The sequence below is a fragment of the Dendrobium catenatum genome, unplaced genomic scaffold (assembly GCF_001605985.2).
Source record: "Dendrobium catenatum unplaced genomic scaffold, ASM160598v2 fragScaff_scaffold_1297, whole genome shotgun sequence".
NCBI lineage: Eukaryota > Viridiplantae > Streptophyta > Magnoliopsida > Asparagales > Orchidaceae > Dendrobium > Dendrobium catenatum.
The window spans coordinates 1122623-1138975 of NW_021319759.1; the positions used below are offsets into that span (position 1 = coordinate 1122623).

At 36.9% G+C, this 16353-nt stretch overlaps 1 protein-coding gene across 2 annotated transcripts in view; it reads right to left on the minus strand.

The window, feature by feature from the left end:
* Positions 1-4853: 4853 nt before the first annotated feature.
* Positions 4854-16353, minus strand: part of LOC110103361 (protein HLB1) — a 38486-nt gene continuing 26986 nt past the window's right edge. For both annotated transcript variants that reach the window (XM_020832034.2, XM_020832032.2), the window contains 2 exons: positions 6821-7006; positions 4854-5235 (listed from right to left, as the gene is read on the minus strand). In XM_020832034.2, coding sequence (XP_020687693.1) covers positions 5125-5235; positions 6821-7006 — 297 coding nt within the window. In that variant the 3' untranslated portion in view covers positions 4854-5124. The remainder of the gene's footprint in view (positions 5236-6820; positions 7007-16353) is intronic.

A 16353-nucleotide genomic window follows, 5' to 3' on the forward strand; every position in this document is an offset into this window, starting at 1 on the left:
AAAAATCGTTGTCTGGTGATGGAGGTCGGAAAGACCATAGTCGGCAGGAGACATGAGTCTGAAAGACCATAGTAGAAGGGTAGTACTCTGGGAGAAATCTTGGCATCAAATGGTGGCCTAGCAGAAGTCCGAGTATCAAGTTGTGATATGGTAGAATTTCAGGCCTTAGGTGGTGGTCCGGCAAAAGTCCGAAACTCAGGTGGTGGTCCGGCAGAACTCTCGGGCGTTAGGTGGTGTCCTGGTGGAGCTCGGGGCCTCAAGTGGTGGTCTGGTGGAAGTCCGAGCCTCAGGTTGTTGCCTGGTGGAGCACAGGGTGTCAAGTGGTGGTCCGGCGGAAGTCCGGACCTCAAGTGGTGGTCTGGCAGAATTTCGAGCCTCAGGTGGTGGTCTGGCAGAAGTTTGAACCTCAGGTAGTGGTCCGGCATAAGTTCGAGCCTTAGGTGGTGGCCTTGTGGAGCATAGAGCCTCAAGTGGTGGTCCAGTGGAGCAACGACGTCAGGCGGTGGTCCGGATGAGGTGAGGGCCTCAAGTAGTGGTCCAGCGGAGCAACAACGTCAAGCGGTGGTCTGGCGGAGCAACGACGTCAAGCGGTGGTCCAGCGGAGGTGAGGGATTCAAGCGGTGGTTCGGCGGAGGTGAGGGATTCAAGTGGTGGTCCGACGGAGCAACGACGTCAGGCGGTGATCCGACGGAGGTCTGGCGGAGCAATGACTTCAGACGGTGGTCTGACAAAGGTAAGGGCCTCAAGTGGTGGTCTGGCAGAGCAATGACGTTAGGCGGTGGTCCGACGGAGGTGATGGCCTCAAGTGGTGGTTCGACGGAGCAACGACGTCATGTGGTGGTCTGGCGGAAGTCCGTTGATGGTCGAGGAGCGAGGAGGCAAGAACTATATCTGGTTTCTCTCTTTCTCTCTTACTTGGAGCCTCCCAGGGGTCTATTTATATATTTTCGGAGTGGCATGGCCCATAAATATGTGAGAGATCAAGAGCAAATGGTGAGTGGTTGGATGGACGGCTGGTGATGAATCCCTTGATCAAGGACCGTTTGATGTACATTTGAATGCATTAGTAATGTTGGAATTTGGTGATCTTGGGTTCATTGGATTTGTCTCGTCGATCCTCTCAATTATATTATAAGAATGTCATATTTGGAAACCGTATGGCAATCCGAATTTTGGTTCGAACCCCCAAACAATGCTTTGGACCATTGATTTGGGCTCAGATTGAGTCGAATTTTTGGGTTCGTATTTCTGAGATGTTTAGTTCGACTATAAGTTTGATGAAATCAGAGTTCGGATGGTCCCAATTTTAATTTTGGAAGTTTCCAACTTGATTTTGCCTCGAGATTCGTGCCCGATCAAGATAATTTTTTGATGACATATCAGTATTACTTAATGAATTTTGGTCTTTTAAAATTATTGTTATATACTCTTATTATTTAATTGGTATATTAAAAATAATTTTTTAAAAAAACCTAAAAATACTTGGTTAGAAAATATTAGGAATGACCTTTCTTTATTAGATTTAAACGAGAATTTGGCTTTTAATAGGACACAATGGAGAAAAAGGATTCATGTAGCCGACCCCACGTAGTGGGATAAAGGCTTGATGTTGTTGTTGCTTTATAAAAAAAGATGATGTAATAAGTGACATTTCTAATACTAAATTAAAAAAAAAGTTAAGTTCATAGGTGAAAAGATTCATTTGTGAAGACTTTCTTTCTGTTTGTTAAAGCGATTTCTTAGTAAAAAAATCTGCTTTAAGAAGCGGGAAGAAAGCTGTCACAAATGAAGCCAAAGATGACTATGGGCTTCTAATAAGGACTGATAGTGTGTGATTCGGTTCAAGGATAGTGCGAGGGAGGTTCGACGACAGTGTATAATTGAGTTCAAGGATAGTGCGAGTGAGATTTAACTTCCATAACGATGGACTTGGGATGAAATGAGAAAGATATGTGGCAAAAGAACTCGAGTTATTGGTGTTGAGACTAGTGTTTGAGACTTCGGAGAGACGCAATTGTGCCAGCATGTTCAAGAACAAGAGTGGCACGACAATGTGATTCACAAGAAAGAAGTTTCATCCTACCTTGTTGTATAATGAACTCGTTCGATTTAGGCAAATTCGAAACATACTTAGAAAGTCCCAAATTCTTCAAATTTTATGTTATATATACTTTACTCTCAATCATTCACTTAAATGTTTAAAATCTATACATTTCAAATATCATACATTTAAGAAAAAAAAAACTCTCAATTAAAAAATTCAAATGTATTTCACTGTGTTTAAACAGAATTGTAATTCTTTTTCTTTAATCTTTTTAATGCTAAGAAATTATATTCCTAAAAGACTGAAATGATAGCTTCGCGACGGTCCAATTATGGTGATAGCCAATTGATGTGATTTGTCTCTCTTCCACTTGGCCTTTTTCGAAGCAGAAATCATAGTTCTTCATGGAAACTTTTTGAGTGAGGCTTCAGAAAGCATCATAAAAAATTGACTAATCTTCTTTATTTTGTTGACTTTCGTGCATTACAGCAACAAAAATAACTCCAAAGATTCAATAATTAATTTTTTTATTCAAAAAATTAAAACAACAAACTTAATTTGTTCTAGCAAGATTTATTTAGGGGCTCTTTGGTTGGGTAAAAGTTAATGCAATGCATTTTACATATTTTATTTTTGAACTTTTTGGTGTTTGGTTGGACATAGAAGTAAAGTAAACTAAATTTGCAGTGTATTTAGAACTCCCACCTTAGTTCATGTTCCACGGAAAGTAAACATGCTCGAATCGAGCGAGAAGGGAATTCACGTGGAAGTAGCTTCTTTGGCTCTTTTGTTTTCACTCGACATCCCTGCTTCAAAGGTGTATGTTTGCGTAAAATGGCTTCCCGTTCATCTCTCTCGTGCATCCCATGTCTCCCACTCAACCTGCAGGAATGCACGCCCAACCACCTGCCCTATTACGCTCTTCTGAGACTCCTGGGAGACCTACTCACTTGCACGTGTGACATTGGACACTCGACAACATGTTCTCATCAATCTTCCATTCGACTTCCCACATTCAAATGAGAGTTTGAAACCTAAATCTGATCCCGCATTGTCTAACTCCGGCTCCCAAGCCCGCACTGTCGGGCTCAACCCCGTGCAAACAGCTTTCTCTCGACCCTCGCACACGATCAGATCCGCCGAGCCACAAAGACCATGCCTCAGTCCAATCTCTCACATTAGCCTTCTAATCTTCTGACCATGGCCAAAACCTATAGCGAGATTTACTGTTGTCTTAAAAATTTTTTAGGCTTCGTTCGAGATGATTTTCTTACTGCTTCCTAAAGCAATTTTATGAGAGTTTGAAAACTAAATTTGATCCCGCATTGTCTAACTCCGACTCCCAAGCCCGCATTGTCGGGCTCAACCCCGTGCAAACAGCTTTCTCTCGACCCTCGCGCACGATTGGATCTACCGAGACACAAAGACCCATGCCTCCATCCGATCTCTCACATTAGCCTTCTGATCTTTTGACCCTGGCCAAAACCTATAGCGAGATTTACTATTGTCTTAAAAATTTTTTAGGCTTCGTTTGGGATGACTTTCTTACTCTTCTTAAAGCAATTTTTTTAGTATAATCAGCACTTGTCATAATCTCTTTTTCCAAGCTCCCAACAATACAAAATAAAAAAAGGAGAAAGCGATCAATTGTCACTGCGGTTGCCCACCACAAACTAACTCCTGAAATAATTTTTCTCCCCTCTTTTAAAAAAAAAAAACTAAGATGGGTAGAATCTGGACGGTGAAAGGCATCGCAAGGAACAGAAGAAAAGCAGCAACAATGGAGTTTTATTTTGTCTTTGTCGTCCATAGATACAGTGGTCCTTTTCAACTATTGAGGGGCGCACAATGGACGGTGAAGGCATTGAAGCTTCCTCTTTACATGGATGGAGGAGCTAACACCATTCCTTTGAAGTTTCAAAAGCTTTTTTAAAATCGTTATTAAATTATTTATTTGAGTGATTATGATCTCCTACTTATCTTTTAGGATCTGTTTGAGGGCGGCTGCTGTTGCTTTTAGAGTAGTTTGTTGAACTATTATGATAAAGTGTACGTAGTTTAAAGGTTGTTATATATATATTATAACTATTTTTAGGGTTAAATAATACTTATTTCACTGTAAATGTCTTTTATCATAAAACTTCTCATTTTTTTTAAATAAAGGCCAAATAAATTTGTACGTAAAACTGTGGAAACAATTAGAAATAAGAGAGAGAGAGATTTGAGAGATATTAGGGTTGCTCTCATCCCTTTTAAATTTGAAATATATATATATATATATATATATATATATATTGATGCAATCATGTCAAACATATAAATTTTACTTTCCCATTCATGTATAAATAAATAAAATTTAGCTTCTAGGAGAAGCTCTTTAGCTTCTAGAAGTTTTAATTGAGACAGCTCACATGCAAGCCAAGACAAGCAAAAGCGAAATAAAATTTGCTTGAGGATTGTTTGATTGAGATTACTTTTCGGATATAGTTTTCTTTTTCTTATTATTTTAAGATGCAGTTTTTTAATACAAAATTTTTTAAATTTGAAATTTTTATACTTAAAAGCTTCATAAAATAGTACGAAAGCTACTTTCTAATAATTTTACTAAAAAGCTAATTTAGAAAAAATTAAGAAAGCCGCCTCAAACGAAGTCTAAAGCTACCGTATTATCCTTTGCTGCATGTATATGATAAAAAGGAAAAAAAATAATTTTTTTTTATAAATATGACAATACTCCTAAAATCCGAAGAAAATTGATGATTTTACATTCACTCACATTACATGCCAAGAAAAAAAAATTATGGCTTATAAAAAAATCATAGCTTATAAAAAAATCTTGAAAGTTTGTTCTAAAGTTTCAAAATCACAACTAATTACATCCAACCAAACAATAAAATCACGAAATAAAATAATTTTCAATGCATTTTCTACTTTCAGCAAGCAAAGGAGCCCTAAGACTCCTTAACTTTCAGAAGTTCGTTTTAGAGTGTTAGAAGCTGATTTTATATAAAATAAAATATTAAATCACGAACATATAAATAAATAAAACAGAGTTGTGTAGAAGGGAACCTCAGAATGAATCAATCAGCAATTATGCCAGCAAGAACATCGCTCCTTCCTCTCGCATATATGGTGTAGACAAGGCGAATTGCATCTAGCCATCCGTCCAGAGAGTCCCACGTGTCCGCCGCCTAATACCAGAAAGAGACAAAATTATCGTACAGTAAGAACCAGAGGTAGAAAACAATATCAAAGATAGCCTACTTTTGAAAAATTACTGGGTTCGGACACCGGACATAGCTTACCGTTCGGACACCAATCAAGGGCCGACAATACCGAGCTCGGTACTGTGCATTACTGAGTTCAGTACTGCTCAGTACCATCGTACTGCTCAGTACCAAGCTCGTACTGCTCAGTGCCAAGCTCGATACTGCTCAGTACCGAGTAGGAGATGATGTGATGCATTTTCATTACGCTCTAGACGGTGTCCGGTGTCTGAACGACTGAACCCAATAATTTCCCCCCAAATAGCGCCATGAAAGTGCTACTTCGACTGATGAATTTGAGAATAACAAGGCAAGAGGATATGAGATTCCTAATTTTTTTTCATTTGCTCAGAGCAGAATACAAAATAAACAATGGAATGTCTAATCAGAAGCGTCGTTCTCGAGATAGAGATCGAATGCAGACAAGTGAGCTTGGTACACTGCACCGATGATAATTAATAAGACAAATACCATCCATCACTGTAACAAAAGAAAAATAGCATTAGAACTGCTAATGTTATTTTTTGGCTTTCGTGATCTTGACACCTCTTATCATGCTTAGACGAAATTCAAAAAGCAGGTTATTTTCCTAGCAGCATCACATGGTTGAGAGGGCTTTTGATATATACATACCATTAGATGGTGTTGAAAAGTTTTCAATTAAGAGATCTTTATGTGAAAGGAATTGATGATTGATATGGAGAATTCCCATATGGGAGAAAGATTATTAACTCTTTAGGCACATGTGAGTATTGATTAATTGATAAGACATACTTGAGTTTGCAGGTAAACCTAAGGGTAATACTTGAGTTCACAATCAAAACTATCACCAATTGGTGAAAAACAGCGAGAATAATGCGAACTCGGGGTGAAAACAGCCCCAAAATAATAAATTGTGGTAGGAAAATCAAAGCCAAATAATGAAAACAAGATACAAGAGATCCTCAATTCGAGAGGAGGATCGTCTCCCCCAAATCTCTAGACAAGAGAGTCTAGAGACCAAATCGCCAAAGAATCCTAATTGAGAACAAATCAAAACATAATCCCTCCCTAAAAATCTCATGCTCTTTAATACAAAAAATTTCGTAATCTAATTTCCCTCCAAAGCCCTAGCCGCCCCCTCCTTTTCAATTTGAATTCAATTGGACTAATGGGGCCTACCATGTGGGCGGGAAGGAGAAAGGGAGGCAGAAAACTTCTTGCTGGGCCGGTTCAACCAGGCCGGCTGGGCCATTTAGGGCCGACTGGGCTAGTTCAGGGTGAACCGGCCTAACATTAATCTCAAATTGAATAGTTAAAATATATATTATTCTTGAAATACCAAGCAAGTAATCTTCACGTAAAAGTTCAAAATTTTTGAGATAAAAATAAGTTTAAAACTTATGTATTTGTTCAAATTTTAATTCCCTATTGGTAAGGAAATAACAAGCCCATTAAAACTTTGTGTGGGATATTTACTTTATATATCAGCAAACTGGAATAAAAGCATTCCACATTTAAGAGTTCTTACCAAGTAAACAGGCCCTTGAACGGTGTCTATACAAAGTCCTGCGCCAGGGGGTAGCGTCAGGTCCGCACAAGCTGACACACACAGAATGTCTGGGATATCAACTTTAATTAGCGATTTATCACCATGCCCGGATCCTTGAAAACTGCCATAAGAACTTTGTTCTGATTCCTGGCCATATTTACTGACCTGAAAACCATTTGTCTAAAAGTTATATTCATGAAAAGGATAACACGAAATAGTACTTGAAAGTAGTTATCCAATAAGAATTTAAAAACGTTCGCAAAAAGAGCAATTAGAGAATCCATGGAACATTAATATGATCAGAAAGATTCATAGTCTATCCTTAGTGGAAAATAAACTTTATGACCAAGTATTGATTTGACTAAGGCTTCATTTGGGACAACTTTCCTACTGCTTTTTAAAATAACTTTTTAGTACAAAAATTTTTATTTTGCACTTAAAAGCTGTTTTAAAGAAGCAAGAAGAAAGCCGTCCCAAACGAAGCCTAAGTCAGGTTCATGACACATTACTATTAAGAACCAAGAAACTAAGAGAAACACAAACAAGGGGTATCCGGAATCTTCTTCAATTAGCTTGGTATGACATGTTGAAATTACCCATTATCCTTATATAGGAAGTCCTGGAGTATAGGTTTCTAATGAAGATCTATTATGAAATAGACAAAATCATATGGGTCACGAAATCTTAATTTTAACAACTAATTGTTACTTTCAAGGAAATGGAAAATATGACGAAAATCATTGCAAATGATAATTCAGTCGTTTCCTATCAGAAACAAAAATATAAATTTGGGACAAAGAAAGAAATGCAGTGAGTTGAAATTAATTTACTGATTCAAATTTAGGATTGTACCAAGTTTATACAAAATTAATCACGCAAACAAATCTAACAAAATTTAGATCAATGAATAATAATAAAAGGAAACAATTCACTAAAAAATAATATTCTCAAGCCTCATGCTAGTAAGGAAAAGAAATGTCTCCCAAAAACATTAAAATATCCCATGTGATGACAGAGTTAGCACCCTAAAGTAGAAGGAAAGGAGCATCCGACTATAATTTCATTCAGAACAAAATGCATTCTCTGACAAAAGCCAGAAACCCTTATACATATAATAAATTGTAACCTAAAAATTTCTCATTAAAAACAAAAAAATAGGCTATCAATAAATAAAAATAATAAAAAAGAGCAAATCTCATGCACAAAAATCCTACAAAAAGATATTGATCCAACAATACTTGCCAAAATCTCACAATTAAAAGAGCCAAGTTTTAAAAAAAGTTATCATACCTAATTAAATTAGCTTAAACATGCTTTACGTTTATTAAGTAGGACAAGTCAAGATGTGAAGTGAACATGGTTTGTCATATGCCTATTGGGAATGATTTTGTTGCAATTTACGTTGATGATAATGAAGTAGTGAAGTTGTGTAGAAATTCTTATTTGTACGTTGAAGTTGACACATGAACGTCGAAATGAGCAATGTCGATAATCTAAACGTTCATATTATGAACACCTATAACTTAGATCATGTGCAAATGCAAATGACAGATGCCGTTGAATCTACACAGTAAGTTTTTTAATAACTTTAATTCTAGTCGTCCTACCATTGATATGTAGCATGTCATAATTATTTTGTTGAATTATCGTTTGATCGATAGGTTCATCAACAATCAAGTGGATCAAAATATGGTAGCACTACCAATGCAATTATCTCGTCAAAACATGCATGATACAGAAAGGTTATGGGGGTGTCATGCATACGCTTGATGAAGGATATGAGATAATGAACAATGGTTATGGTGAGCAATCTAATGACAATATAGATGACTCAGAATCCAATTCAGGTGACCATGATTCAGTAGAGCATGGGGACGTGCAAAATCTTCTCACAGATGAAATGAGGAATGGGTGAGGGAAATGCCAGCTAGGAATATCATCATGATGACTCAGAGGAAGGATGCACTTCATTCACCACTCTAGTTGCTAATGCAGGCCCATCAGATATGAGTTCTAGTCCATCATCTCATGTTGATCTGGGACCTTCACAGGAGTTCTCAAGTCAACCTGCGCAGCATCCACGTATCATGAGCCAATACCACCAATGGCCTACGTATGAGTTACATTGGGGTTCAAGTGATATTGGTACAACTTCCCATTACTATATCCTGTCGCCCGCATGGATGACTCCATCTTCTATTCCATCCACTGAACACCTAACACCTCAAGGCCACCAGGAGATGCACAAGTCAAGTCCGAAGAGCATCAAGCACAACGAGATAGGCCTGTTCAATCTCCCCACCAATACACACCAAGCACAAATGCCATACCACGCAGGCCATGATGCAGACGCTAGGTTGTACTTTTTATAATTTTATTTCTCCTATGAATGGTTCTATGTAATTCAGTTTTTGATGCAATGGAAAACATAAAACCTCTAATTTACATTGTAATAATATTTATATTTTTTCATGTGTTAGTAAATCTCATTTATTATTGCATATGTAATTCAGTCTTTGATGCAATAGAAAACTTAAAACCTCTAATTTACAACTTAATAATATTTATTTTATCTTAACAAACATAATTATTCATAAATTATTTTAAATATAATATTTTACTTAGGTTATTCCAAGGCCAAAATTTATGGTTAACTTAAGTTAAATATTTTTTATCTATAAATTAATTTCTAAATAATATAAATATCAATATATTATTCTAACAAATTTAATTACTAATAAGTTTATAAGCTTTATATATATATCACAACTATGTAAAGTTAGGGGTGTAAAATGGGTTTTTAAGTCGATCAACCCAACCCAATACAATGATCCGATTGGGCGAGGCAAGCGCTACAAGAGGCAATCCGCAAGAATGAGGCGAGCAGATGTGGCCGGAATAGCGCGAGCTGGTGCATCTGTGCAGGCGAGTGCGACAGTGCGAGCGCAAATGCAATGGGCTGTGAGCGTGACGGAGCAGGCGAAGGGCGATCACGAGGCTAGCTGAGCACGATCCAGACCCAGGCTAGTTCCGTGTTAATTTTGGATTTTTGGGTTGAATGAGAATTTGACTTCTAACAGGATACAATGGCGAAAAAGGATTTGTGTAGCCGACCCCACGTAATGGGACAAGGGCTTGATGTTGTTGTTGTTGGGTTGACTAATACCCATCCCGAAATTGAAAACGGGTCAGAATACAAAACCTAAACCCGACCATTTTTCAAATGGGTTAACCCGAACTCGAAATTTTTGGATCAGGTTTCAGTCATGTCAAATGTTGACATGGGCAACGACTGCCTTTTTTTTACATATAACAATAAGTGCATATGATAATAAGTGCATGCATATAACAATATATATATATATATATATAGTCGCTGAAATCGAAAGCTACTGATTTTGGCATAAGCAAGTCGTTGAGGTCGGTAGCGACTGCTTTTTCCTTTGTCAGGTGGATGTCACATCAGAAATCAGTCACTAGCTTGGCATGTTTTATTTTTTTTTCATATTTGATTTAATAATAAAACTTTTAAACGTCATTAGTTATAAAATTTGTTCCTTCAACTCACCATCTACGAGTTCTTGATTGATATAGTAAATGACATTTTCTTTTCCATTATTATTTTAAGCTCCATAAGCTCCTCTAAGAAAATTGCATATAAGATTAGCGACTTTCGAAGAACTAGTTCCATAAAGTTAAGGAGTATAATAAATATTGTCAATATTTATGTTGATAACGGCTTCTTAACAAGCATTGTCCTTTATAAAAATGGTGTCCTTAACATATACCTAACCGAGAGTTGACACCTATATGAGAACTTAAAAATGAGTTTTCTTGTATATGTCAACCTACCTTGGAGAGAAAAAGAATTGCTTTATTTTTAAAAGGATCAATTTAGATGCATTTATGTCATACAATAAAGATAATTTTTCAGATGAAACACCAAAAGTATATTTCAAATGCTTCATTTTAAGATTAATTTTTCGAATCTTCCAAATGCAATCCTAAGATCATTTGTAAACTTATGGCATTTATACTTTACAACCAAAAATTGACATAACGCTCTAAAAAAAAAATGTTCCACATTTGCATATGGGGTTGTCAAAGATGTCGATAATAGCCCTTAAATAGGTGGTTGTAGTATTTTTCAAGCCAAAAGGCGTCATCTTGTAGCAGTTAAAATAGATGCGAGTATGAAAGGATGTATATTTCTCGCATTTCGCACAATATTGATTTGGTCGTGGCCTGACGACTTGCCTATGAATGAAAACACATCATGGTTTGAGGTATTGTCAAGTATGAAATGGGTCTAACCATTCTTCTTCTTATTTGGGACAATATTTGTAATCCAATCAATAACTTTTTCCTCCGAAATGAGACCATTTAGCGATCACTTATCCATCAATCTCAACTCATTCGCCAAGTAGCCTACTTCTGGTACTCTGGGATTGATAGAAAGCTTGCGAACTACTACATCATAAGACGTGACATGCATTTCAATGTAGTTCCAAGCAAAGCAATCTTTACAATTGAGTAATATTTCTAATTATTATCTATTCTTATGAGAAATAAGAGCACTGATGAATGTTGAGCAAGGGTCTTCTATGCCTATATTGATTTCTAGAACCTTGCTCGCTATCTTCAAGCTTTTTAAAAGCCTCTTTTAGATCAATGATCAAATCTTCATGTTGATCCTTAGATTTAGGCGTGCCAACTAAATAGGCTTTATGGCATGGCATGTGCCTCCCAACAGACTAGAAGATTGAGGATATTCAAGATCCAAGAAGTGAATTTCCAATGCTCTACAAGCGTGCGAGATGTGCTCTCATTTCTAAAGCTTTTTGAAACGAGCTTGTTCATCCATTTGCTCAAGAGCTCTCTTTTTAATAAGACTAATTAAAGAAGGTAAAAGAATAGATGGATCATTATTGGTGTCATTTCTATTGGGTTTTCATGACCACATATTGTTCAAAATTACGCAATCATAGAAGTGACTTAAGGCCCATCTTAGTGCCATTTTGCCAAAAAGAAAAAAAAAACACCATGATGCATACTTCGCCTTGGTTTAATGAGATGTATGCTTCAGTGAGGTTGAAGCATGCCACTATGCAATTTGTAAGAGGAGTAAGGCTTAAAAACTATGATTTTGGTGATTTAAGATTTAAAATTAAAAATTTACAAATTTAATATAATAAATAGATTCTATTTTGCTATTTTTTTACACCTAAACCGAAAACAAACAAAGCCTAGGACCAAAATTGCACACACCCCCTCGACTCCTAACCACATGATGCAACCTGATGCCAAAGGCACTTGTTGCCACAACTAGGAGAGAAAGCAACTCACTACAATAATGGTTCTACTAAAAGACCTACTAAATGATGATAGTGTGGGAGATCTTTTAATTCATATATTATAATCTTAGTGATGAAGGACTACATATGAATGCAAGCAATTTATTAGAATTTTGCACAACTCTTGATTAGAGATAAAATGAAGAAATTACTAGCAATTCAAAACGACGTAATAAAACGAATAAGGGGTCACACCCGCTTAGGCAAAATCACATAACCAGAGTTTGATACTTTCAAAACGAAATAGAAAACAACATGATGCCCAAGTAGTAGCTTCAAATAAAATCCCTAATCTAACGACGAGAGTTAATAAGCACATAAGCATACTCAAAACCCTACGTTAACTAAGCTTAGCATGAGCAAGGACAATTGTCCTTCGTGACTAAAATCAAACACAAGAGAAAGTTAGATTTAAGAAATATAATGAAAAGGGGAAAAGAGAACCTCTCGTCAAGGAGCGGTGGAGATCCTCCACTCAACGCCTTCAAAATGCTCATTGATTGCTTCCAGAATACGCTCCCTGTTATCATCGACAGTGTGGTCGATCCTAGTATTAACGTCGAAGAAGGTTGATTGAAGAATATCAGTGAAGCCATCCTCGTCGAAGGTTAAGCCGTATTCAGTTTCTGGATCCGCCATTCATAGGGATTAATGGTTGAAGTCTTCCCACGGTAGCACGCACTCTTGACGGTTATCGAAGGGAGAAGAGGCAAGAAGTTCTCTTCAATTTGAGGTGAAGAAACAACCCCAAATCTCCTCCAAAATCTGAAAACAATTTCATTTTTTAACCCAAAATCTGAGATAAAATTTCAGGTTTCTCTATTTAGAAGATAGAGATTTTGGAGGGAGAATTAAGGTTTAGAATTCAAGTGGGGGAATTAAAGATGGGGAGGGAGTTTGAGAGAGAGGGGGAGTTCGGGTATGGAGAGGGGGGCCGGCGGCACTAAAGGGATGGGAAGGGATTTCTTTCCAAATCCTTGAATCAAGATTTGGAAAGTAATTATGAGATGAAGTTTTAAAATTTTCGGCCAAGGGGGGAGAGGAGGATTTATGGGTTTGAAATTATTTCCTTTGTGGGGAGTTGGGATTAGGAAATAATTTGAAAGGGATTTAATGAGGGAGGGCAAGGGGACCGGCGGCATGCATGGCCAAGGGTGGGCATTTAATGAGAGCAATTAAGGTTTCTTAATTTAGGTTTTGGATTTAGGAAAGATTTATTTTAAATCCAATTGAATTTAATTTTCAAATTAGATCTAAAATAAACACTTTCCTAAAATAGATGAGTTATATTAAGAAGGATTTTGAATTCAAAATTCAAAGGAATTGAAATTCAAAATTATCCTAAATTAACTCACAACCCAACTAGGAAACTCAAGAGTGCAAGGGGGCATGGGTGAGGCGGGCGGCTAGGGACCTAGGGCCGGCGGTATGGGAGGGGAAATTGTGGGTAGGGGGCGGCGGCTTATGGGAGGGGAAAATTCGTGGAGCTAGGCTAGGGGGAGTGATGGCTTGGAGGTGGAGAGTTTTGGATGCAAGGCTGATCGATAGTGGAGGTGGAAGGAAAACGACAAAAAGATAAATATGAAAACCACGAACCTGGCTGTCTCCAAGGTTGGTGGGTGATCCGCTCTCCCTCTCCTAGGGATCTCTCCAAAGTTCTCTTCAAGAACCCTCAAATGCTCCCAAAACACAAGTGCAAGAAAATCTCTTAATAATCATTCATTTACTTTGAAAATAACACATGAGGCTATAAATAGCCAAGTACATGGGACTCATGAATAATAAAAGACACAATTGCCCTCCGAGCTTACATACGACATCTCCCACTAAAAGGGTACAGCATGAAAACAAATACATGACACTGAAAATAGAAAAATACATAAATAATAAAATAACATAAATAACTCAAAAGTACAAAGACTCGATCGTGGCCGTACATCGGCGGCCACGCCTCTGATAAACCTTCCACGAATTGATGTCCCCATCACTTGGTGACTTAGATTACTTATTTATGTTGAATTGGAAGCAAGAGAAACTTATAATTCTGCTCTTGCTTTGATATCTTATTATTTTGTTACTATTTTGCTTATTATTTTATATATTTTATTAATTTAATAGTTTATGTTTTGAGTAGGCTTACGCCTCACAATGTCTGCTTATGCCTTGCCTATAACAACATCAAGCTTTTATCCCACAATGTGGGGTTGGCTACATAAATATTTTTTCTCCCTTGTGTCTTATTAAGAGTCAAATTTTCATTTAAATCTAATAAAAAAATGTCATTTCTAATATTTTCTAACCAATTGTTTTTAGGTCTACCTTTACGTTTCTTAACATTGACCAAATCTAATACATCTACTCTCCTAATCAAGTCTTTAGAAGGCCAATGTTTTATGTGACCAAACCATCTAAGACGGCTCTCTCTAATCTTATCTGCTATTGGAGCTACTCCAACCTTTTCATGTATATAATTGTTTTGCATTTTCTCTCTCTAATCTTATATGCCTTGCCTCATGAACAAAAATGTCTCAATACCAAATTGCTCACCTTCTCTATTTTAACTAGTGAATGGCATGAACTAGCTTTCCTTCTAATTTGTGGAAAATGATTCTGTTAAATCTCATCTGTTCTCTCTAAAAGAGATCCTACGGCCACGAGCCATGATCCATGGGAAGCCTGCATGAATCCCGACATAATCACTCCTAAATCCCGGTGATTTCTTTCCATAATAAGGTAGCTGATTTAGGAAGGAATATATGAGGGCAATTATGCCTGATTTTTGTAATTTAATTATTTCTTTAATTACCACTCTGTATAGATCTATAAATAGGGATAAAATTGTGTAATAAAGTATGGTCTTCCCTCTCAAATCTTTGATTTCAACATGGTATCAGAGCGCCGGAGGAATTAAAGAGGAAATGATGTAGAAACAAAGGTAAGAAGATGTGAAGCTATGGAAAATAAGTGCAACTAGATTCTGGCAACCGAAAATCCATCTTGATTGAATGTCGAGTAATCTTTGAAGTGCACTCTCTATTAAATGAATATTGCTTATTAAACTTCTCCTTAAGGGAAGGAGCTCTCAAACTTTTTTCTTGGGTTGTTCTTTTTTTTTTATTATTATTATTATTTTTTTTTATGCTTACCTATTACAAAGAAGTTTGTTGGTGCTAAATACCTGAGGTTTAAGTAACCTTTCAAAAGCTTCCAAAAGTATTTATTCAAATCTGAAGACATACATACAGAGGTATGGAGCTATTTGGATGGTAATGTTCCCCATGAGGAGCTCAACAACACGTTTCCCAGCGAGATTTATCACAGCACATGCTTAGCTTCATCCACCATGCTATATATTTAATGACGATCTCATTCCCTCTCTTCTCAAGGGATTGATATGCAATAGCTAATTTTTTGGAGGCACTAGTAAATCTTTTAACGAAAATCATCTCGAGATCTACGAAGGTTTTCACGGAGTTATTAGGTAACTCAACATACAACTCAAAAGTACAGTTTGTAAGGTTGTTGACAAACTGACATGGCAATAAAGAGACATTTCTATCAATAGTGTCACGAGTAGCTTTGATTGGACCACATGCTACTTGGAATTTGTACCCAAAAAGGAGTTGAATTTTGGTAGAACATACCCCTTAAAATATTGCCAAAAGTAGCTTTGAATTCATTCAGGTATGGTTGACTTTTGCCTGCGAGAACTTTGATAATTATATAAGCAATGATTATTTTAATCTTTTAGCTCATCAAGTCTTCAAATTGAGCTATAGTGAAGTCCCCTACTTCTATGATGAGGATCTTTGTTGCCCCTGAGAGGACATAGGTCCACTTCCTGGAGTTGTCTGGATACTCAAATTAGTAGATTGAGAGCTACTTGCTTTGACTACACTATTAATGGATCCCAAAGAATTTCCCCGATGAAATAGCTACAACTATCATTCTAAGTAGACCAAAGATCCCTTTCATCATGCTCATCATGTTGATCATTTCATCATGTTCGTCTTTTAAATGCACAGAAAAGCTTTTCTGCCAATCAAACACCTCCTAAATGCAAGCCATTGATTTAAACAGTTAACTTACTACATTAAGGCAAAAAACAAACTTTCAACATATATCTAGGATATGAAAAAGTTAAGCAGATTCTTAAGT